This window comes from Thalassophryne amazonica, chromosome 2, assembly GCF_902500255.1.
Source record: "Thalassophryne amazonica chromosome 2, fThaAma1.1, whole genome shotgun sequence".
NCBI classification, from domain to species: domain Eukaryota; kingdom Metazoa; phylum Chordata; class Actinopteri; order Batrachoidiformes; family Batrachoididae; genus Thalassophryne; species Thalassophryne amazonica.
The window spans coordinates 144,509,009-144,534,673 of NC_047104.1; the positions used below are offsets into that span (position 1 = coordinate 144,509,009).

General features: G+C 41.2%; 1 protein-coding gene across 1 annotated transcript; it reads right to left on the reverse strand.

The window, feature by feature from the left end:
* Positions 1-1,414: 1,414 nt before the first annotated feature.
* Positions 1,415-25,664, reverse strand: LOC117504355 (N-acetyllactosaminide alpha-1,3-galactosyltransferase-like). Its single transcript, XM_034163811.1, has 4 exons — positions 25,633-25,664; positions 25,435-25,527; positions 8,982-9,119; positions 1,415-2,161 (listed from the first exon to the last, which is right to left on the reverse strand). The coding sequence occupies exons 1-4, from the start codon at positions 25,662-25,664 to the stop codon at positions 1,477-1,479; spliced, it is 948 nt and encodes a 315-aa protein (XP_034019702.1). The 3' UTR covers positions 1,415-1,476.
* Between the last annotated feature and the right edge of the window lies 1 nt (position 25,665).

Sequence of the window (25,665 nt, forward strand, 5' to 3'; positions counted from 1 at the left end):
TTGTTAGGTGCCACCTTCTCTCTCCAATGTATGACGTAAAAGTCACACACCGCAAGTCTTTTGAAAGACTTCTCTGGGGGTTGGATCATGCATCCTCAGTTGTGCCACCTCTGGTAAGCTCCCTCTATCTGCTAAGTACAGATATGAAAATTTGAATATTGGTGAAAGTAATTATAATGGTTTTGCACAAGATATCAGTATTGCTCTCTGTATAATCATCCTGAGCTTGATCAGTGTTCTGCAGTTTTAAACATTGGGCAACTTTCAACATCTCTGGAAAGGTGCATAACTCAAACAAGGATGGGTGGGAGTTTAGGAATAAAAGTCCTTCAATCTGCATGGAGGAACAAGATGGTGCCGTCAGGTGCGGCAGGTATAGTAGCAGCTCTGCTTGTTTACGCTCTGCTCACAAGTACAATGAATTTTAACACCAGCCAGACTTGGACTTTGAAAGACAACCGGATAATCAACGGTATAGTCAAGCCATCAAAAATGCCCGAGCTAACCAATGCCAACAAACACTTTGGCTATGGGAAATATGCCATTGCAACTACATTCATTCATCCATACCTCTTTAACTCAGCAAAGAGGTGCTCAAAAACTGTTCTCAAACCACAACAAAGCCTCACACTTGTCATCAATCTGTCTCATGCTGTCCGGCGGCATCCACCAATGTCCTGGACCTGGTCCGATCAACACCACAACAATAGACAGATCCCAAGCCATCAACACCGCAAACAGCAGGAGCACCGCTGGAAACATACAGGTACTCTCTTTAAGTATGCCATATTATACACACCCTCTGGTCCCCCTTCTTAAACAGAGGGACCACCACCCCGGTCTGCCAATCCAGAGGCACTGTCCCCGATCTCCACGCGATGTTGACGCGATGTTGCAGAGGCGTGTCAGCCAAGACAGTCCCACAACATCCAGAGACTTAAGGTACTCAGGATGGATTTCATCCACCCCAGGAGCCTTGCCACCAAGGAGCTTTCCAACCACCTCGGTGACTTCGGCCTGGGTAAAGGATGAGTCCGCCTCTGAGTCCCCAGTCTCTGCTTCCTCTTCGGAAGACGTGACGATGGGATTGAGGAGATCCTCAAAGTATTCCTTCCACTGCCCGACGACATCCCCAGTCAGGGTCAACAGCTCCCCACCCGCACCGTAAACAGTGCTGGTGGAGAGCTGCTTCCGCCTCCAGAGGCATCAGACGGTTTGCCAGAATCTCTTCGAGGCCGACCGATAGTATGGAGGAGGACTGTATTCATAAAAATATCAAATTCTATGCGCGTGTTTTCATGCTGAGCCATTTCCATACATGCACATTTTTAAGTCATGAAATACCAGTGGGCGATGGGATGGTTAGTCAAGATTTTTTTTTTGGTTTTATGTCAGACAATCAGAATTCATTGCAAGTTGTACAAATGTTTCATTCAGCTCAGCATCGTATTCCTCCTTGTGGTCCGTTCGGATGCATTAACGACTACGAAGTTTGTCATAATTTTTTGGTGCCCATATTAAGCGTGTGACACGTATGTCCTCTGCTTCTTGAATTGCCTGGTCCCAGCAATACTCAGGAGAGAGCACTCTGCTTGGCTTGTGAAGCCAAAAGTACTTGTTTAGATGACTTTCATCATGCCATAGAGCCTCTACATTGTTTATTTTGTCCTCCATGATGTTCAGATAGCAGGTATCAACCAAATCCTTTACACTTTTCCATGTGCCTCCAAAGACAGCAGCGTGATAGTAGAAATCTCCCGTTTCCATGAAGGCTTTGGATTTGGGGTTGCGGTCATAGGTGAATCTGTCCTTTGGAAGTTTGTAATAGTAAGCGTGCAACAAAGCTACAGACTCACCAAGAGCCTCTGAACCAAACCTGCCCTTGAACTCTTGATCCACATCAAAGCAGAAGACATAAGTGGAATTGTGCTGAATGTCTGAATCTATGAAGTCTGATATAGTCTTCATTCGCATCATAGAGATGTCCTGCCACCTGGAGTGCTTTTCCACTTTGATGATCTTCATGTGTCGCTGAGGACCTAGTTTCAGTTCTGTGACCTTCTCTGGTGTGTCTGTGAATACGTAATATGTCACAGGTAAAGCCACCATAAAATGTTGTTCTGCAGAGGCGAGGAAAGTCTCCAGGTAGGTATCCAAGTACCTAAAAAGACAAAATATAGTTATGGTCCATTAAAAACCTGTACAAGTTACATTCACTGCACCAGTCATACCAGTGAAATGTCATGTACATAGAATTTTATTTTTTTTTATTATGAACAGAAGAAAGTGTTTTCTTTTCTTTCTGGATGTAATTATGTTACTAGTTTTAATAGTGTAGCTTCTCATGCAGCCAGAGGGGGGAACAAACAAAAACCTTTTCCACCCGAACATGCCCTTTACTCTCTGAATTGGGGAAACACCATGGATTGAAAAGCAGAAGCGTTGTCTTCTGTCTCAGAACCAAACTGACTGCCTTTGCATTCATTTTCTCCTATGTACCTTATTTTCTGGAGTACAAGTTGTGTATTTTTTTTAATTAGTTTTGGGGGTCCTGCTACTTATTTTGTTATATACAGAAAAATCAGTTTTCTTAATAATAATAGCTATACAGGACTTTCCCATGAAACAAAGCACTAAAAATAAACCCACAATCAACCATATTAATAAAACGTACACAACAACAATGCACAAATTAAAGAGCTCATTGTATAGAAAATGTGTGACATATTCCAGTGTGAGTTATTCTACAGAAAATACTGTAAAACTGCTTAAAGAAATAGATGTGCAAATGTTTCCATTATGATTTATTTAATTAGCTTATGTGCCAAATCACAACAAAAGCCGTCTCAAGGCGCCTTACATAAAACAAGTCAACATAAAATTGAATAAATAATTTAAAATGAATAAAAAAAAATTCAAATACATAAATAAAAACAGAAGTAAAAGAATAAAAAAAAAATAAAAACTATCCATAAGAAAGAATAAAAATATGTTTTGAGGCTTGACTTAAAAATATCCACGGACTCAGACTGCCTCATGGTCGCAAGAAGACTGTTCCACAGGGTGGGTGCATGATACAAAAAGGCTCTTTGACCTGCTGACTTCTTCATCCTGGGAACACAGAGAAGTCCCGCATCCTGTGACCGCAAAGCCCGGGTCGGCACGTAGAGTTCCACCAGATCAGCCAAATAAGATGACGCCAGTCCATGAACAACCTTGTAAGTCAATAACAAAACCTTAAAATCTGCTCTCACAGAGACAGGGAGCCAGTGCAAAGATGCCAAAATGGGTGTGATATGTTCAGACCTTCTGCTACGTGTCAGAAGTTTGGCGGCAGCATTCTGAACCAGCTGAAGACCCCTAATGCTGGACTGTGGTAACCCTGAAAATAGAACATTACAATAATCTAGTCTAGAAACAAAAGCATGAATCAGGGTCTCAGCATCAGCCATGGACAGGATGGGGCGGATCCTCGCTATATTTCTCAGATGGAAAAAAGCAGTCCTAGTAACATCCCTGATGTGGAGGTCAAAAGACAACGTGGGATCAAAAATTACCCCAAGATTCCTCATTTTGTCCGTATGATGTATGACACACGAACCCAGGCTGAGCGCCAGCTGGTCAAACTGATGCCGATGTCTCGCTGGACCAAGAACCATCATTTCAGTCTTATCAAAGTTTAAAAGTAGGAAGTTACTAGACATCCAACTTCTCACTGATAGAAGACAGTCCTCCAGGGATTTTATGGGAGTGAGATTTCCCACAGTTATCAGCATGTACAATCAGAATCAAAAGAAGTTTATTGCCATTGCCAATGAACAGGATTCTATGACTAGGAATTTGCTTCGATATAATGGTGCAACATTAAACAGAGAGCAATATAAAATACTAAGATAAAATATACAATATGTGCCAAAATAAGACAAAATATAAAATAAAAAATGACATATGAAATATAAAAGGCTGTGTGCAACAGAAAAACAAAGAAAGAGGAACAGAAAAAAACAGTGCAGTGGGAGGAGTGCAATTAAAACCAAAGTACATTGTCTAAAGTGACCATGATAAAATGATAAAGTGACAGTTAAGGTTAAGGTGACTGAGTTATGAGGAGTTCATGAGTCTAACGGCAGAGGGGAAGAAACTGTTCTTATGGCGGGAGGTTCTGGTCCAGATGGACCGTAGCCTCCTGCCCGAGGGGAGTGGTTTGAATAGACTGTGTGCAGGGTGAGAAGGGTTGGCTGTGATCCGACCTGCTCAGCCCAGAGTCCTGGAGACGTGCAGGTCGTGGAGAGATGGAAGGCTACAGCTGATCACCTTCTCAGCAGAGGCCACAATGCGCTGCAGTCTGTCTGTCCCTGGCTGTGGCCCCGGCGTACCACACCGTGATGGAGGAGCAGAGGATGGACTCGATGGCCGTGTAGAACTGCACCATCAGCTGGACAGGCAGCTTGGCCTTCTTCAGCTGCCGCAGGAAGTACATCCTCTGCTGGGCCTTCTTGATGAGGGAGCTGATGGTTGACTCCCACTTGAGGTCCTGGGTGATGGTGGTGCCGAGAAAGCGGTGACAGTCCACAGTGGTGATGGGGCTGTTGGTGAAGGTGAGGGAGGCTGTGGCTTTCCTGAAGTCCATGATCATCTCCACTGTTTTCTGGGCGTTGAGCTCCAAGTTGTTGCTGCTACACCAGGTCACCAGCCGATCCACCTCCCTCCTGTAGGCAGACTCATCCCCATCCGAAATGAGTCCGATGAGGGTGGTCTTAGTGTACAGGGAGAAGAGCAGAGGGGACACAGCCCTGTGGAGATCCTGTGCTGAGAGCCCGAGTGTTCGAGACATTCTTTCCCAGCCTCAAATGCTGACTCCGGTCCGTCAGGAATTCTGTGATCCACCTGCAGGTGGAGTCGAGCACGTGGAGCAGAGAAAGCTTGTCCTGGAGCAAAGCTGGAAGGATGGTGCTGAATGCAGAGCTGAAGTCCACAAACAGGATCCTAGCGTAGGTTCCTGGGGAGTCCAGGTGCTGCAGGATAGAGTGCAGGGCCAGGTTTATGGCGTCATCTACAGACCTGTTGGCTCTGTAGGCAAACTGCAGGGGGTCCAGGAGGGAGTCAGTGATGGACTTCAGGTGGGATAAAACCAGGCGTTCAAAGGTCTTCATGACTACAGACATGAGAGCCACAGGTCTGTAGTCATTAAGTCCAGTGATGCGTGGCTTCTTGGGGACTGGAACTATATAACTGTATAATACTATATACTCTATATAACTAGTTGGTGATCTCATACATATCCCAATCCGTAGTGCCCAAGCACGCGCGTAGCTCCTCCACAGCTTCATTGCTCCACACTTGAGACGTTCTCACAACAGGTTTAGAGAGTTTTAGTCTCTGTCTGTACGTGGGGATCAAGTGGACCATCATGTGATCTGAGAGTCCCAAAGCTGCACGGGCCACCGCTCGGTACGCACCACTCACTGTTGTGTAACAATGATCTAATGTGCTCCCTTCTCTGGTTGGGCATTTAAACTGTATTTTGGTAATTCCTGACTGAGATTCCCTTTGTTAAAATCACCGAGAATTATAACAAGAGAGTCCGGAAAGTCTCTCTCCACACTCATAATCTGATCCGCGGGCGCGCGCTCAGCCTCGTGCACGTCCGCGCTTGGTGGAATATACACAGAGCAAAGTATGAAAGAGTTAAACTCATGTGGAGAGTAGAACGGTCTGCAGTTTATGAGGAGATATTCCAGAGAGGGACAGCAATGTTGGGAGATCACAGTCACATCGGAGCACCAGGCGTTGTTGATATAGAAGCAGAGTCCTCCCCCTCTAGTTTTTCCACCAGAGAGTGCTCGGTCTCTGTCTGCGCAGAGTAGTTGGAATCCCTCTAGTTGGAGCGCGCAGTCCGGTGTCGGTGCATTTAACCATGTCTCCATGAAGCACAGTACACAAGATGAGGAGAAATCTCTATTCTTCATCAGCAGTGCCAGATCATCCATCTTGTTGTGGAGTGAGCGGACGTTGGAGAGAAATATCCCAGGTAGGGGCGCGCGCGTGCCCCTTCGTCTGAGGCGCACGAGAGCTCCAGCTCGTTTTCCTCTCCGCCAGCGTCTCACTCTTTTGGCCAAAAAGTGAACCAGTTCAGCTGCAGGCACTAAAAAAACTGGCGTAATGTCCGTGGGTGTTGATCTGAAGGTTAGAAGCTCCTCGCGGGTGTAGGAGCACGATGACACTCGATTTATGCACAAAAACAGACAAAACAGGGAGCACCAGAATACCAGGGCGCCTTCACGTGGCGCCATCTTACAACTGAGTATCATCAGCATAACAATGAAAGGCAATCCCAAAACGCTGCAGTATACGCCAAGGGGTGCCACATACAGGGAGAAGAGCAAGGGGCCTAAAACAGATCCCTGTGGAACCCCAAATCTCATGTCAGCAAGGTCAGAGGTAGTGCCATTATACAAGACACATTGAGAACGACTGGACAGATATGACGTCAACCAGGCAAGGGCACTTCCAGTAATCCCAAAAAAAAAAGTTCTCCAACCTATTGAGCAAAATATGATGATCCACGGTATCAAACGCAGCACTGAGATCTAACACCAAAACCGTAGTGGTGTCTGAGTCCATTGCTCGCAGATCATTCACTACTTTAGTGAGCACTGTCTCTGTGGAGTGATATTTCCTAAAAGCAGACTGCAGCGGCTCAAAAAGATCATTCTCAGTAAGGTGGTCTACGAGCTGCCGTGAAACCACCTTTTCTAAAATTTTGAAACAGAATGATAGATTTGATATCGCCTGTAATTTTTCAATACACTAGAGTCAAGATTAGATTTCTTAAGTAATGATTTAATCACTGCTGATTTAAAACATTTTGGAACAGATCCAGAGGTTAATGACAGATTAATCATTTCCAGCACAGTCGGCCCAAGAGTGGGCCACAGGTCCTTAAACAATTTTGTTGGTATGGGATCAAATAAACAGGTTGTGCTTTTTGTAGATGCCACAAGTTTCGTCAGCACGCCCAATGAAATACTATTAAATTCTGTCAATCTAGGTAACACCTCAATGGTAGCGCCCACCTTCATAGCAGGTTTTAATGGCTGGGCCGAGGCATGCTGACATATGCTCAGCCTAATATCTATTTTCTTCTCAAAATAATCCAAGAAATCCTGTGCTGAAAAGATTTAGTGATGAATTTAATGTTACTTCTACATATCCTGCAAGTACAGACTTTCGCTTTTACTAGGGGAGCTACGACTGCTACCTTTGCACCCCCCCAGGACTAAACCAAACCAACATTTTTAGGTTCCTTAGATGACCCCAAAACACAACCAGGATGTTCCCAAAAATAAAAGCTGGCCTCAAGCCAGTTATCCAACATGGCATCCAAGATGGCCACCAAAATATATTTTTTTTCCCCCCCCACTAAAACACCAATGATTTCTGTCATTATTAAATCTATTCTTTGTTCCTACTATGCATTTTAATGATAAGGGTCTATTGGTGGCCATTTTCTACACCATTTTGAATCTTAAACCCATGAATGAATTTAGTTTAGGCACAAATGAGTTTCCTGTGACCTGCAATGGTCTTCCTATTGAACATCTGTGATATTTAAGATGTTTTTATGTTGTGAAAAGGTGTGTTAGTGCAAAAACCTTAATTTTGGTGGCCATCTTGGATAACTGGCTTGAGGCCGGTTTTTATTTTTGGGAACATCCTGATTGTGTTTTGGGCTCATCTAAGGAACCTAAAACAGTTGGTTTGGTTGTGTCCTGGGGGGGGGGGGGGTGCAAAGGTAGTGGACATAGCTCCCCTAGTATTTTGCTTGGGGGCTAGGGGAGCAGAACACTTTCATTTGAGACATAGAAGGTATTTGAGCTTGAAAAACCTGTTTACGGTCTTGCCACAACACTTCAGTGTGGTCAAAGTAAGGGATTTGGCTCATACTTTAATTTGTTTCCTGTTTGGGTCATTACATATGCAATCAACAAATGGCTCCCAGATGTTAAATCTTAGATTTGTATTAATCTATATTTTGTAGATTATGGGCCCAGTATAAATAATTACAAATATTTTGTTGTTAAATTCAGAGAAGATTGAGTTATGGTCATTGGTCCTGGGAGAGACAGACACCAGTTTGATCACGTAATAATATTGGGTGCCTGTCTCATCCACCATAGTAATGAAGCAAAATAATCTAGGAGTGATCTTTGACCCAAACTGTCCTTTGACCTACACCTTTGAGAAGTTACAGTCACATACAATATTATGAGGATTTGACCTTTTCTGTCTATGGCAGATGCACAATTTTGCTGCTGGAGTTTTAGCCAGGAGAAGAAATTTTGATAATACTACCCTAGTTCTGGTCACCCGTCATTGGCTTTGTGTTCATGTAAGGTCAGATTTTCATGTCATCTCTTTAAAATACAAATCTCTTAAAAGTTACCAGTCTACACTGTGTGTATATTGATCCTTTCATTTCAATTCCATTGTGCCAAAAGTGTCACAGTCCTCATACATATGGACCTGGCTTCAGAATATTTAATTGTTGCTTTGATAGAGCATTAACCTGTAAAACCTACAATAAAACAGACACCTTTCAAAGGGTTTGATTGTAACTGTCCATAAATAAAACTCATTTCTATAAAGCTGTGAAAAAAGGGAGTTCTCTCAGCTCATCCATTTATGCTCTATTTATCCGTACAAGCAACATGCAGCGTAGCTGTGAAAAACACAAAAAAGAAGGCCGGTTGCTCAATGTTGTTTAGAGCAGTTTGAGGTCTGTGGTTTCCTCGTCTATTCTGTTCCCAAACAACACATTGAGTTGTAACCAACTCAGAAAAGGGGAAGGAATTGGGCTGCTGCAGCACTGCTATGAAACAACGCAAGAGGCAGCACCAACCCTCTCACTGTGTGACCACACATGAAATTCAGAAGTGTGTTCATCTGCAGGAACAGTAAGACCACCTGAACAAACAAACCTGCCCACAGCAAACACCGTCAGGGCCACAGATGACTGCTGAGACTGGTGCTGACGGTCAAAAAATTGGGGATCAAATATGCCTTCCCAGATGATTGGAGCTTTCCATGGTGTACACGTCTCAACATCTGTTCTGGACCTGAAATGAGATTCAGAAATTCAAAGAAGTGCAGCACAATGATGCCCTTAAATGTTTTAAAAGCAAAAATTCAATAGACAGACCTTAATCAATAAATAGACTAATGAAATTGTTTGGATTTCTAACAAATTTGGCACACTTGGTTTTGTTGCACTTGGTTTCAGCACAGAAGGTTCCCACTTCAAACCCCACCCCTGCCACATTTGTCCGTGTAATGTGGAGTTGCGTCAGGAAGGGCATCCTGCGTAAAACTTGTGCCAATTCAACATGCAGGTCCTCTTCAGATCTTCTGTGACAACCCTGAAAGAAAACAAAGGGAGCATCCAAAGGGGCTTACTATCAACAGCGGGTTCTGGAATTGCCCAGGTGAGATCAAATTTAGCAAAACTTAATTTAAGTCAAGGTCAAAATGCAGTTTTTCATACTGATTTGCACCACAGATGGTGTACATGTGGTGCTTGGTTGTAGAATTGTCCAGGTCAAGATGGTTAAAGTCAAAGATGAGATTGCCACAGCCCTTAGAGGTCTTCATGCCCACTGGTACGATGAGCTATCGTGCCTTATGTAAATGTTCCACCACTTTCACCTTTAAAAATACAGAATTTCTTTGGAGGTTGTCTCCAGCATTTTTAAGAAGATCAAATTTTAATTCATCAGCTTTGTTTTATAATTATTATGTTGTATTACTGAGTGATCATCTGCCATGTTTTGTACCACAAAATATAATTATCATTAAGGGCCAGCACAAATCAACTTCTGAGGCAAAATAAATAAACAAATAGGTAACCAATTGTGGATGGTTTTCTTTAATTAAATGTGGGGGACAAATTTAATATTGTCTGTAATATGAAGAAATGGACATATTTGTTTTGTTCTGCGATCAGAAAGAACAACCAACCAAAAAACAAAACACCATCTTAAACTGAGATTCTTGGATTCTTTTTCAAGATAGCCATTATATTACAAGTATTTCAGTTCAATGTTATTAATTATTGTGGCAACTTTCTTATGTGGAGCTTTTTTTAAAACAATTTGCATCCATGTAACATGGCCATAATTTAAGTTTCATGTGCCCCTCATGGGTATATAGAATTCTTCACAGACAAAGTATTAGCAGGCTAACTAGCCACAACTCTTCTATGAAGTTTTATGCTGGTTGCCAGACTGACAACTGCATTAGGGTGATTCTTTAACTACGGGCACTATTGGCCTTGTAAATGTAATTTCCACCACACCATTGCCTTACAATATAAAGCGCCTTGGGGCAACTGTTGTGCTGTTGTGATTTGCCGCTATATACATGTGCTCTGATGTTACCGTTTATCTCCATAGAAACTACCCACACAAGCTTTCATACAGACTTTTTAAAGGGACATTATTGTTGTGGTGGAAATTACGGCAATAGTGTGGGACAACTACATTTCGTTTAAAAAAAATCACAACAGTTGTATGACATTGAATACCCCAATTATGTTTTGATTATTTTACTGATATTTTATTCAGAGATATTTTAAAATATTAGAAAAAACGTTTGTTTACTATTCATTTTTATCATTGAAGATCATAAGTCTGGGTGTGGGACAAGCACAAAACGGCAATATTTGCATATAATGATGCTGAAAAAAGGTGAAAAGTCATCATAGACTACTAGGACACATTTCTTAAAACACTTTCATTGTAAAGATAACTATAAAAGTGTGAAATTTCCCCTTTTTTCTTTTTTTCATAAAATATGATCAAGGGACATAAAAGTGCCCGTAGTCTAAGATGTCAGCTGATCCAGACACTGAGGTAACATGGGTGGGGGTGGGTGCTTTTCACATGCCACTAATACATATATGACATTTGGTACTATCATCTCAGACTAAAGTATTAGCAAACTAACTCAACTTATTTTAGCCATATTTCATATATACACCAGCATTTTTTAAAATCAAAAACCCTGTTTTGTTGTTTTCTCTGTCTTATTATAAATCATATTTAAAAACCTTAAAGAATTGCACTAACAATAAAGCTGTAAAAACCAAAACATTGTGAATTTAACTTCTAATCTTTTTAATGACTTTCTTTGTGTGTGCAGACCTTGAACCATTGTTCTGTTTAACCTGTATTGTTCATGCTTGAAAGAGAGAGAGAGAGACAAAAAAGCAAACTAATGGACAACTCTTCTGTGAAGTTTTACGGCGCTTGCCAGAGCAACTGCATTATCGCCACCATCTGGCTGGGAGTGTTAATGGGCAGTGAATCCCAATACACAGCATTTCTCACAGTGAACAGGCCATTCAGCCGGAACCATGTACTTTTCAAAAGGTTTGTGAAGAACTGTAAAGATATGGTTTTGGACTTCTGGCATTCACGACTGCTGATGGGTGTGAACCTCAACAATAAATCACTGGTGTTTAATCATACCTCCCATCTCGGCTGCCTGCATATTGGATTCACTTTTTAACTTTGACAGCAAACACAACAGTGACATCCAATCAATCATGATTTTTAAATAATGAATGCTTTATAGGTGCTGTAATTAATGAATGTAAATTAACATGTCAGCCATAATAGCATAAAATAAACGACAAATTGTTTGCTTGACGGTAACACACTCACTGGCAGAAACATCCAGCAAAGTGGGAAACCCCCCACCGGTCTCCGTAAACTCAGAGTGCAAGGCTCCAAGTTTCTCACGCAACATGCTAAGCGCACGCAGAGCCCATAAAGATTGCACTGAAAGCTCTGTTTTATGAAAAATATTAATTTTGCACGCGTCGTGCCAGAATGGGTGGGACATGACTGGACAATAACATTCAGAGCAGATCAAACAATTTGGAACACTGATAAGGATAGTCTTGGACAGAAATTAAAACCAACAACAACAAAAAAAAACCTCTTTTTCCCCTTTGGCAGTGCATCAGACAAACCCCCAGATGAACAAACCACCCTTCATCTCCACACAACTGCAGCAATCCACCAGTCAGACCTGTCTGGTACAGTAGCCAGACGGAAGCCACTCCTTAGTACAAAGGCAGCATTTAAAAAAAGGTTGTAACATACAACCCCAATTCCAGTGAAGTTGGGATAATTCTCTTCAGCCTATATTCAATTGAATACACCACAAAGACAAGATATTTAATAATCAAACTGATAAACTTTATTGTTTTTGTGCAAATATTTGCTCATTTTGAAATGGATGCCTGCAACATGTTTCAAAAAAGCTGGGACAGTGGTATGTTTACCACTGTGTTGCATCACCTATCCTTCTGACAACACTCAATAAGCGTTTGGGAACTGAGGACACCAATTGTTGAAGCTTTGTAGGTAGAATTCTTTCCCATTCTTGCTTGATGTACGACTTCAGTTGCTTAACAGTCCGGGGTCTCCGTTGTCATATTTTGCACTTCATAATGTGCCACACATTTTCATTGGGTGACAGGTCTGGACTGCAGGCAGGCCAGTCTAGTACCTGCACTCTTACTAAGAAGCCACGTTGTTGTAACATGCAGAATGTTGCTTGGCATTGTCTTGCTGAAATAAGCAGGGGCGTCCCTGAAAAAGACGTTGCTTGGATGGCAGCATGTGTTGCTCTAAAACCTGGATGTACCTTTCAGCATTGATGGTGCCATCACAGATGTTTAAGTTGCCCATTCCATGGGCACTAACACACCCCCATACCATCACAGATGCTGGCTTTTGAACTTTGTGCTGGTAACAGCCTGGATGGCCTTTTTCCTCTTTTGTCCAGAGGACACGACATCCATGATTTCCAAAACCAATTTGAAATGTGGACTCATCAGACCACAGCACACTTTTCCACTTTGCGTCTGTCCATTTCAAATGAACTTGGGCCCAGAGAAGGAAGCGGTGTTTCTGGATGTTGTTGATGTAACTTGCACTTGTAGATGTAGCAACAAACTGTGTTACCTGACAATGGTTTTCTGAAGTGTTCCTGAGCCCACACAGTAAGATCCTTGAAACAATGTCGGTTTTTAATGCAGTGCTGCCTGAGAGATTGAAGGTCACGGGCATTCAATGTTGGTTTTTGACCTTGCTGGTTATGTGTAGTAAGTTCTTCAGATTCTCTGAATCTTCTGATTATATTATGGACTTTTGTAGATGATGGAATCCCTAAATTGCTTGCCTCTACTGGTGGTTGGCTCTCACTGCGGTATTGTATCACTTCCTGTTCCGGAGCACAGCGGTGTTTTGCTGTATCTGTTAGCTGTTTAATCTGCGCAGTTAGATTGATCTAGTTACCTAGATAACGATTTGTTTCACAGTGTAATCTTCACGTGCCTTAACTAAAGCACTCCCTCTGCTGAATCACCTCTAAATTATTTACACATTATTCACTTTGTGTGTTTTTAGGAATCCGCTAGCTTAGCGCAGCTACTAGCTCTTAGCCGGTTTAGCATGGCGGCTTCTCCTGTCTCTCCTGCACTTTTCTGCTCTGGGTGTGAAATGTTTAGTTATTCCTCGGCCTCCTTTAGCAGTAATGGTACTTGTAATAAGTGTAGCTTATTCGTAGCTTTGGAGGCCAGGCTGGGCGAATTGGAGACTCGGCTCCGCACTGTGGAAAATTCTACAGCTAGCCAGGCCCCTGTAGTCGGAGCGGACCAAGGTAGCTTAGCTGTCGTTAGTTTCCCTCTGGCAGATCCTGAGCAGCCGGGAAAGCAGGCCAACAGGGTGACTGAGGAGGAAGCCTAGCCCTAATCAGAAGCCCCGTGTACACCGCCAACCCGTTCACATTTCTAACCGTTTTTCCCCACTCAGCGACACACCCACCGAGGATCAAACTCTGGTTATTGGCGACTCTGTTTTGAGAAATGTGAAGTTAGCGACACCAGCAACCATAGTCAATTGTCTTCCAGGGGCCAGAGCAGGCGACATTGAAGGAAATTTGAAACTGCTGGCTAAGGCTAAGCGTAAATTTGGTAAGATTGTAATTCAAGTCGGCAGTAATGACACCCGGTTACGCCAATCGGAGGTCACTAAAATTAACTGAATCGGTGTGTAACTTTGCAAAAACAATGTTGGACTCTGTACTTTTCTCTGGGCCCCTCCCCAATGGGACCGGGAGTGACATGTTTAGCCACATGTTCTCCTTGAATTGCTGGCTGTCTGAGTGGTGTCCAAAAAATGAGGTGGGCTTCGTAGATAATTGGCAAAGCTTCTGGGGAAAACCTGGTCTTGTTAGGAGAGACGGCATCCATCCCACTTTGGATGGAGCAGCTCTCATTTCTAGAAATCTGGCCAATTTTCTTAAATCCTCCAAACCGTGACTATCCAGGGTTGGGACCAGGAAGCAGAGTTGTAGTCTTACACACCTCTCTGCAGCTTCTCTCCCCCTGCCATCCCCTCATTACCCCATCCCCGTAGAGACGGTGCCTGCTCCCAGACTACCAACAACCAGCAAAAATCTATTTAAGCATAAAAATTCAAAAAGAAAAAATAATATAGCACCTTCAACTGCACCACAGACTAAAACAGTTAAATGTGGTCTATTAAACATTAGGTCTCTCCCAGAAACCTGGTTACAGCAGGATGAATATGTTAGTTTAAATGAGTCAACACCCTCGAGTCACACTAACTGCCAGAATGCTCATAGCACGGGCCGAGGATTAGCAGCAATCTTCCATTCCAGCTTATTAATTAATCAAAAACCCAGACAGAGCTTTAATTCATTTGAAAGCTTGACTCTTAGTCTTGTCCATCCAAATTGGAAGTCCCAAAAACCAGTTTTATTTGTTATTATCTATCGTCCACCTGGTCGTTACTGTGAGTTTCTCTGAATTTTCAGAACTTTTGTCTGACTTAGTGCTTAGCTCAGATAAGATAATTATAGTGGGCGATTTTAACATCCACACAGATGCTGAGAATGACAGCCTCAACACTGCATTTAATCTATTATTAGAGTCAATTGGCTTTGCTCAAAATGTAAATGAGTCCACCCACCACTTTAATCATATCTTAGATCTTGTTCTGACTTATGGTACGGAAATTGAAGACTTAACAGTATTCCCTGAAAACTCCCTTCTGTCTGATAATTTCTTAATAACATTTACATTTACTCTGATGGACTACCCAGCAGTGGGGAATAAGTTTTATTACAGTAGAAGTCTTTCAGAAAGCGCTGTAACTAGGTTTAAGGATATGATTCCTTCTTTATGTTCTCTAATGCCATATACCACCAACACAGTGCAGAGTAGCTACCTAAACTCTGTAAGTGAGATAGAGTATCTCGTCAATAGTTTTACATCCTCATTGAAGACAACTTTGGATGCTGTAGCTCCTCTGAAAAAGAGTTTTAAATCAGAAGTGCCTGACTCCGTGGTATAACTCACAAACTCGCAGCTTAAAACAGATAACCCGTAAGTTGGAGAGGAAATGGCGTCTCACTAATTTAGAAGATCTTCACTTAGCCTGGAAAAAGAGTCTGTTGCTCTATAAAAAAGCCCTCCGTAAAGCTAGGACATCTTACTACTCATCACTAATTGAAGAAAATAAGAACAACCCCAGGTTTCTTTTCAACACTGTAGCCAGGCTGACAAAGAGTCAGAGCTCTACTGAGCCGAGTATTCCTTTAACTTTAACTAGTAATGACTTCATGGCTTTCTTTGTTAATAAAATTTTAACTATTAGAGAAAAAATTACTCAACCATCCCAAAGACGTATCGTTCTCTTTGGCTGCTTTCAGTGATGCCGGTATTTGGTTAGACTCTTTCTCTCCGATTGTTCTGTCTGAGTTATTTTTCATTAGTTACTTCCTCCAAACCATCAACATGTCTATTAGACCCCATTCCTATCAGGCTGGTCAAGGAAGCCCTACCATTATTTAATGCTTCGATCTTAAATATGATTAATCTATCTTTATTAGTTGGCTATGTACCACAGGCTTTTAAGGTGGCAGTAATTAAACCATTACTTAAAAAGACATCACTTGACCTAGCTATCTTAGCTAATTATAGGCCAATCTCCAACCTTCCTTTTCTCAAAAATTCTTGAAAGGGTAGTTGTAAAACAGCTAACTGATCATCTGCAGAGGAATGGTCTATTTGAAGAGTTTCAGTCAGGGTTTAGAATTCATCATAGTACAGAAACAGCATTAGTGAAGGTTACAAATGATCTTATGGCCTCAGACAGTGGACTCATCTCTGTGCTTGTTCTGTTAAACCTCAGTGCTGCTTTTGATACTGTTGACCATAAAATTTTATTACAGAGATTAGAGCATGCCATAGGTATTAAAGGCACTGCGCTGGTTTGTATCATATTTATCTAATAGATTACAATTTGTTCATGTAAATGGGGAATCCTCTTCACAGACTAAGGTTAATTATGGAGTTCCACAAGGTTCTGTGCTAGGACCAATTTTATTCACTTTATACATGCTTCCCTTAGGCAGTATTATTAGACAGCATTGCTTAAATTTTCATTGTTACGCAGATGATACTCAGCTTTATCTATCCATGAAGCCAAAGGACACACACCAATTAGCTAAACTGCAGGATTGTCTTATAGACAAAGACATGGATGACCTCTAATTTCTTGCTTTTAAACTCAGATAAAACTGAAGTTATTGTACTTGGCCCCACAAATCTTAGAAACATGGTGTCTAACCAGATCCTTACTCTGGATGACATTACCCTGACCTCTAGTAATACTGTGAGAAAACTTGGAGTCATTTTTGATCAAGATATGTCATTCAATGCGCATATTAAATATTTAGGACTGCTTTTTTGCATTTGCGCAATATCCTAAAATTAGAAAGGTCTTGGCTCAGAGTGATGCTGAAAAACTAATTCATGCATTTATTTCCTCTAGGCTGGACTATTGTAATTCATTATCAGGTTGTCCTAAAAGTTCCCTGAAAAGCCTTCAGTTAATTCAAAATGCTGCAGCTAGAGTACTGACAGGGACTACAAGGAGAGAGCATATCTCACCCATATTGGCCTCTCTTCATTGGCTTCCTGTTAATTCTAGAATAGAATTTAAAATTCTTCTTCTTATAAGGTTTTGAATAATCAGGTCCCATCTTATCTTAGGGACCTCATAGTACCATATCGCCCCAATAGAGCGCTTCGCTCTCAGACTGCAGGCTTACTTGTAGTTCCTAGGGTTTGTAAGAGTAGAATGGGAGGCAGAGCCTTCAGCTTTCAGGCTCCTCTCCTGTGGAACCAGCTCCCAATTCAGATCAGGGAGACAGACACCCTCTCTACTTTTAAGATTAGGCTTAAATCTTTCCTTTTTGCTAAAGCTTATAGTTAGGGCTGGATCAGGTGACCCTGAACCATCCCTTAGTTATGCTGCTATAGACTTAGACTGCTGGGTGGTTCCCATGATGCACTGAGTGTTCCTTTCTCTTTTTGCTCTGTATGCACCACTCTGCATTTAATCATTAGTGATTGATCTCTGCTCCCCTCCACAGCATGTCTTTTTCCTGGTTCTCTCCCTCAGCCCCAACCAGTCCCAGCAGAAGACTGCCCCTCCCTGAGCCTGGTTCTGCTGGAGGTTTCTTCCTGTTAAAAGGGAGTTTTTCCTTCCCACTGTCGCCAAGTGCTTGCTCACAGGGGGTCGTTTTGACAGTTGGGGTTTTTCTGTAATTATTGTATGGCTTTGCCTTGCAATATGAAGCGCCTTGGGGCAACTGTTTGTTGTGATTTGGCGCTATATAAATAAAATTGATTTGATCCTTGCCCCATCTTTGCTTGTGAATGGCTGAAACTTTTAGGGATGCTCCTTTTTATCATGACATTCACAATTAATGTCCTCAGTTCCCAAATGCTTATTGAGTGTTGTTAGAAGGAAAGGTGATGTAACACAGTGGTAAACATACCACTGTCCCAGCTTTTTTGAAATGTGTTGCAGGCATCCATTTCAAAATGAGCAAATATTTGCACAAAAACAATAACGTTTATCAGTTTGAGCATGAAATATCTCGTCTTTGTGGTGTATTCAATTGAATATAGGTTGAAGAGGATTTGCAAATCATTGTAATCTGTTTTTATTTACATTTCACACTGTCCCAACTTCATTGGAATTGGGGTTGTAACAAAATGTGGAAATAGTGAAGGACTGAATACTTGCACTGTAAATAATTACAATTTGGCAAATCTGCGAAAATGTTCCATGCCCCAACCATAGATCTATAAAACAAAACATAGTCCAAAAATCCATCAAGAATTGACAGAATTTTTTTTTTCTTTTTGTAAAACGTGGACAACAAACAATGACTTTAACGACAGACAGATAACGGACGCTTTATGGCCAGATGACCAAAAAATGTCTGAGTGGGACACTGCAGCGGCCATCCAACTGAAAGTCTTGATGAAACAAAGAGCACACCTGACCACAGAATGCTGAATTTGTTTGCAAGCCTAGTTAACCTACATACTGAAACAGAGTTGGGGTTAAGTTTTTTTTTACTCACTGTATCAGTGGATGCTGATAAGGACCTGATAACACAGCCTGCAGGTAGAAATGTGTTACTTGGTACTCGCTTTGAAGCTGTATACACTTAACACCAAACATCAAAAGTCACATATATTTCTTCAGCTGACAATTTAGGCCCATATCATGCACTTTATTTCACAATTAGTCTACATGTGGGGTTTTGCTTGTAGGAAGAGTTGCAGCTTACATTCCATCATTTGTTCAGATAAGACATTAATCCCATGATCAGAACCAACAGCTTTCCAGTCCAACTGCCCCGTGGCACTAGAGTGTACAAAGTATTCCCCTAACTTCACTCACTTTCTTTAATTTATCAACATCACCTTTGATGAATTTAGGTCAGTCAAAAAAAAAAAAAAAAAAGCAACTTTTTTTCTAATGTTATAACCTCCAAATGTGGATGCTAGATGGATTATGGAAATGTATTAATTTGTTCAACTTATGTGTAAATTGGCTGCCATCTGCTAAACATTGTGTGCTCTGCCCATCGGTTTCACCTTCACCACAGTGTCCGTTAATTTAGGTAAGCAACTGTGCAGAGAAACCATGGAGATAATTTAAAGAAACAAACAAACAAAAAAAATGCTATTGCGGACATAGTTATTTGCTGAGCCAGCCAGTAATTAATAGCAAAATCTTATCACCACAGGCGGTGGTGGTGATAACAGAGGAAACTTAAAATTCAACGCAATCATAGCAACAAATATTCAAAATCACCTCCAGTGTTTGATCCAGCCAGAATTGTGGCGCCCTTTTGGGGACTCTGGAAGTTGTTATGCAGACAACTTGTCTTATAAGGACCATTTTATATTCTGTTGTATAGCTTCATTCATTTAGAATTAATTGCATGTGGGAATTCCAATGTTTGAGCCACAGCAGTATACAACTTCTGCCGGATTGTCTGAGTGTCTTTCCTAAGTTGTCTCCGTCTTACATGGTCACTCAGTTTTTGGGAACTGCCTCCTCCAGACAGTCTTACCATACAATACCAAACTGTAGTTTGTAATTTATACACCTTATTGTTTTGGCGTTTTTATATTTTTTTTGTCATGTTGCGCAGATGAGTTTTCATCACGTTTAAAAGACAATCATTTTAGATTTTTTTTAAATTTACAGAAGTCTGTTTTTTATGTTATTCTAACATTCAGACTTGTCATAACTCAATGGCTGACATATTTCTTCTTGCTGCTGTGTATTGTAGGCATGTGACATCAGCACAGCAATGGTTTAATCCCACAACTCAGTTTGGGTTTTATGGATTGAGTCTAAGATCAGCCTAAACACAGCCTTTACATGCCCTCTATTTCAACACATAAAATTCAGATGTCACACCCTCATAAGACACATCCATACACGCATTGTTATTTTCTTAAAACTTGGAATAAAGCAGGACCCTCATGCAAAGGTTGGGCATGTTGCAGGTGTAACAAATAAATAAAGTTAAACCAATCATACCAGCAGCCCGTATCTGCTGGAAGCAGGTGCACTGCTATTCAGTAGACAAACACAGCACTGAGTGGTTTTCTGGCAAGAACTTAAAATTTAAGAAAAAATGGTAGTTGTACGCACATCCAATCCTATATTAGGCCAGGTGCAGGATAATCAGAAATTCCAGACAGAAAAAAAAAAAAAACAGAAAATCCACACTGGTTTAAAGCTCCCAAAATCTTTTATTGACTAAAAAAAGGCAACATTTTGCGCCAGCATATAGAACTCTTCCATTTGTCTTGAACTGTCACAAGGACGACCTGTGCTGTGTGTCTGAAGTCATTGCTAGTGCGTGTTAGTTATGGCATTCCCCCCTTTCACTTTCTCAGATCCAACTAATATCTTATTTCTACTCTACTGCTTGTCGTGTGTTGTGCAACTATGATTTTATACAAAATGTATTTTTGTAATCTTTTCCTTCTGTAATGGCATGCCATGTCATTATCAAGACATCTCGTATTAAGTATTAGCTGCCTCGTGGCGTGGCAGATGGATAGGTAAGAAGCCGACTAGCTGTGCTACTGTTTAGCAATCGCTGGTAGCCGTTCCAAGGTGGAGTAGCTACTGCCAGCCTGGTGAGAAGGGGCAGAAAGACATGTGATACGCTGTGGAATTGGCATAAAATATTTTTGGTTGTTATTAACGTTCCATTCAGTAAGCTCACTGACAGTATCTCTCCACTGGAGCAATTGTAAGCTGAAAGTATGAAAATGTTTAACCTAGGAAATTATTACTAAGCGATTCATTTTATTCAGTAAGACTTAGAACATACAATAGCGGCCCAGATGGAGTTGTGCACAACACAGCCCTTTTCTTACTGTATATTAACAGAAATCATATTTACCTCATGGCCTATGCAGCACAATTTCCCTACTGTTTCCATGTTATTCATATGACCATCTATATTTAAGGACATAATACATTAGGGAATTAGGAGTTGGAGCACCTGTGTGTGTAGGTGTGTGTGTGTGTGTGTGTGTGGGGTGCCTTAGCTTTGGTGTCAAATAATGCTCTGACTAGATTTGGTGTCCAACTTACAGTGTTGTGTGTGTTAGTGAAATATTGCTTTGCTTAACCCTCGTAAGGTGTTGGGTCTGTGGGACCCGTTTTCAGTTTTTGCTTAAGGAAAATGGTATGAATATATATATATATATATATATATATATATATATATATATATATATATTATTTTTTTTGTCACATTGAGATTCACTGGTCAGGGCTCATAATCAGGAAAAAAAGTTAGTGACCTTATCCTCCTCTCTCTCTCTCTCACCCTCAAAAACATACATACACAGAACTTCACATACATTCTTCGTCCAGCCCTACACACACACACACACACACACACACACACTTTTAAACAAATAAGTATAAATATAACCAACCAACCAACTTTTGCTACCTTCGTTTGGCTTGGTAGATGCCATGTGGCATCATTGAACATTTGCATAAAACTGACTTAACCATTTTGGCCCCTCATGGCAACCACTTGTCTCATCACTAAAAACCTGCTTTGACTGAGAATGAATGGCAGCGTGTCACTTTGCCTCAGTCCCTCATAGGTAATATGACTGGGGGGGGGGGGGGGGGGGGTTAGCACTGCTCAACAGCATTGGAAAAACACAGTTGGGAATTCAGTCTAGGTTTAAACACACAGTGGATCCCCAATTAGAGTCATAAATCCCTGCCAATTAAGTTAATCAGGTTAATCAAGAAAACAAGTGAAGCAATTAGTTAGTACTAGTCAGTGGTGGGCACAGCTAACCAAAAAATTAGCTTCGATAACAGATAATCAGCTAACTGAAAAGTTTTCTTTTATAAAGCTAAACCAGTAAACCACCCAAATTTTTTGGGGAAGTTACAGATAACCAATAAATTCCAGTATTGTCTCCGGTACACTTGCAACTACTAACAAGCTGATTTTGAGTTTTAACACCACGATCGCTTCTGGGAGCATCAATGGCAACCACAGACCTAAACAATGAGTCAGCACTTCTGCCTTTGTGCACCCTGCCCCCTGCTGGAAGTTCCTGTTTACTACATGGCTTCCAGCAGCGAAGTAGTTGAGAGGAGCTTCAAAGCTCAACTCTCAAATACTCAATAACAGCACTGCCATCAAGCAGAGGTCTTGGAAAATAAAGCAGTGCTGACTTATGGTTTGGTGTAAAAATAAAAAATTAATACTGATAGAATAACTCCATTAATGTCAATTCTGTCATTTGTACAAAGTTAAAATAAAACATATCTTTTAATGTTGAATAATACACTAATTCTGAAGTTTTGTAACAAACACAGACAGATGGAAAAGGATTATGGGTAAAATGTGTTTCCGCTAACACTGATTGGTTGACTCATTCATTCTATGTAAACACCAACACATTAATGTACTGTTAACGTAATGTATTAAGGTGTATCGTGTGTTGGTGTTTACAGATAAATGTGCTTTTGTAAAATATGCCATTTTCTATTTGTAAAAAAAGCCAAGTTGTAATTAGATAACCATCAGATATAATTGGTGTCAAAATAAATAGAACACTGCCACTTGTGCTGGACATTCAGTACTTAAGCTGGGTTTACACTGTGCGCGTTTTGGGCCTTTTTCAGCCGATTTTTCATTAGTGCGAGAATTGTTTGGATCGAGTTTCAGGTTAATTCTGCGTCCTGCATCGTGTAGTATACATGGATATAGTATAGTATATATGTGGATATAGTATACAATATCCACAATTTCTCGTATAGTCACACAACTGAAAAGCCACCGAAAGCCGTCTGAATCTTCCGAATGGTGGAAGAGGTGAGCATGTCACAACATGTCCTGTGAGGCTTCAACACGGTGGCGCTTTTGCTCCGCCATCAGCTTTGTGCCAAAGCCATCGGCATGAATTTCGCTGCAACGCTTTTCATGGCCAAATCACCACAGTGTTCACTTTGCAAATGATCTGGTCATTTCTGCATGTTGATGGCCGACCGGAGCGCGGCTCGCTCTCCACCATTGTGCAGCCGTCTTTAAACCAGTTGTACCGCTCCTTAATCTGTGTGATGCCCATAGGGTAGTCACCGAAAGCCGTCTGAATAATCTGAATGATTTCCACCTGGCTGTCGCCCAGTTTCTGGCAAAATTTGATGTAGTTGCGCTGCTCTAGTGGTCCGCCATTTTCCTTGCAAAGAAAAAAACGACGAGAGACTACACCCATCCGCACACAAAGGCTGCTTACGAGCAAATGATGCAATCAACAGGCGTGAAAAAACTCACCCATGCGCACGAAGGTTCAAGGTTGGCTCATGCAAGCACACATGAATCAAATCCATCAGGTTTTTGAAAAAATAAGAAGGTCCGATACTTTTCTAACAGACCTCGTACAATGTGTGTGAGAACATAAATCATACACTCTGAACTTTTACACCGTGCGGTTTTGTCGTACAGTTTGAGCTATCGCCGAGTACAATGACTGAAAATATTGTACAGTGTCTGTCCAGCTTTAGGGCGAATACTGCCATGAACACTACTGGCCAGTAGATGGCAGTAGACACTGAAAACTTGCCAAAACAAAATTCCAGATAATCCGTGTCTGCTACATTTAAGATGTGTGGAATTTAATAAACGCAAACACAAATGCAATAACAACGTCGATAAACTCAGTCAGAGAATATATTCACGAGAGTTTTAGGCACAATATACAAAGAGTTTAATGCTGTTGTCTGTGTGGAGCCTGATCAGAGCATCTCAAATGCATTTCTTCTGTCGTGAATGTACTGAGATACCCATAATGCACCTGGGCACAGCATCTCCACACTAAAACCTTCAAAATTAGTGCATTACTTTAAAACTAAATCATACGATATATCTGATATTTTCACTTTCTAAACCTCAGCCGTGATGTTAATTTAAATAACTTGTCCGAAATTAGTTTGGTTAAAATTTTAACCATAAGTTAAACCTGTATGCCGCTGGATGACTTGGGTACTATTGCCAGCGTATCAGTATGGGGTCAAAAGAAATGAGCTTTTTGTTTTTCTTTTTGTGACCATTTCTCCTTTGTCTGCAGAGAATAGAGTGGTTTCTTTTGGAACCAATTCTTTTACGGAGAGCAGAAATACGCATCTGCTGCAAAACATTTAACAGGTAGGTGCTCAACTTACTTTAAATTTCATAAATGTTTGTAGCTATTTAGCTTTCTATACCACATACGTTAATGGTCTAAAGATTATCGGAGCAAAACCTATCAGAAGATAATTAGTCCGATAATGGTTTTCAAAGTTATCTGAAAAGCTAATCTGATAATGAAAACGTTATCTTCAATAATTAGCGGTTAGCGGAACTGTGCCCACCACTGGTACTAGTGGCATTTTTCCATTAGGGGCCCGTGGGGTAAGGTCCCACCAGATGTCACTATTGTGCAAAGGAGAATTACGCTCATCACAATTATGTTGTTCAGCGAAACTAAAATGATGATGTATTCATTCTCTAGACATGTTTGTAATATTGTTCTGTGTGGATTTGTCTGTGCTGCTCACCTGTTTCCGCTCAGTGGGGCACAGCAAGAGAAGGTCGTGCCTGCAGCGCTCTGAATTGGGCACACTGCTGCGTTTGGCCAGTGGGGCCTGACAGCCAGGGTGCTAGATGCTTTCCTATTGGTTGATTTGGTGTGAGGGCGGGTAGTGGGCATTGTTACCTCGTCAATTAACTAGTTTGCTGTTTAGAAAAAACAATGAACCGAGTAGATTATTTAGTGACTGTGCGATTTGGTACTCTACCGATCAAACATAAATTAGAGATTAAATGTCTGGGACCCCATAGACCAGAGGATTTCACCCTTTGTCAAGAAGGAAAGGATAAAAATAGATCATTCAACCATGAATGGTTCAAATGTAAAAAATGGCTCATGGCTAGCCAATCGAAAAAAGCGCTATTCTGTTTTTCATGTCTGCATTTTGGAGGGGAAACTGTCTGGATAACAACTGTGCATCACATGTGGCTAATGCCATCAAGGTCGGCTTATTAGGGACCGGAAATATTGCATCTCAGCTTGAGTGCATATATATATATATATATATATATATATATGTGTGTTTCATGTGGTTGTTAATAGACCATTTTGTGATGATTTGTTGAAAGTCCATATTTATTAGCGATTTTGTGACTGGTAGCTTTAAGCAGAACTAAGAGGTATACAATGCAGTAGTGAGAGAAGTGTGCACCGTCACCTCTTTTTCCCCTTCTGAGCTGATCGTGTTCCGCTATTACCACATATCTGTAATCTGACCACATATCAGGCTCAATTACATCATAATGCTGTCAGTCACTTTGGAAACAGACGTGCACCATTATGTATTTTTGTGTCTTCTACATTTGTGTAGCCAAAACAAAGGACAAATCTCTTACCCAAAGTTAAGAGTTTCATCGTCAGTGTATTGTTTGTGCGGCTCCCTGCTGGTCACAGTCGTGTTTTCCACAGGCATGAGGCTCCTCAAATATCTGAATATTAAAGACAGACCAATTACAACTGAAAGCATTTTGTTGTTTCTTAAAACAACTTCTCCATTACGTTGCCCTGTATGAAACAAGGACTGTAACCCTCACCTGAAGTACACAGAGATGAGGCAAAGGACCATC

Coding starts and splice junctions, on each gene's coding strand:
- LOC117504355 (XM_034163811.1), bottom strand. CDS start 25,664: ATGGTCCTTTGCCTCATCTCTGTGTACTTCAG. Junction 25,528..25,632: donor CTCATCTCTGTGTACTTCAG/GTGAGGGTTACA, acceptor TTTAATATTCAG/ATATTTGAGGAGCCTCATGC. Junction 9,120..25,434: donor GATGAAACTCTTAACTTTGG/GTAAGAGATTTG, acceptor ATCTCATTTCAG/GTCCAGAACAGATGTTGAGA.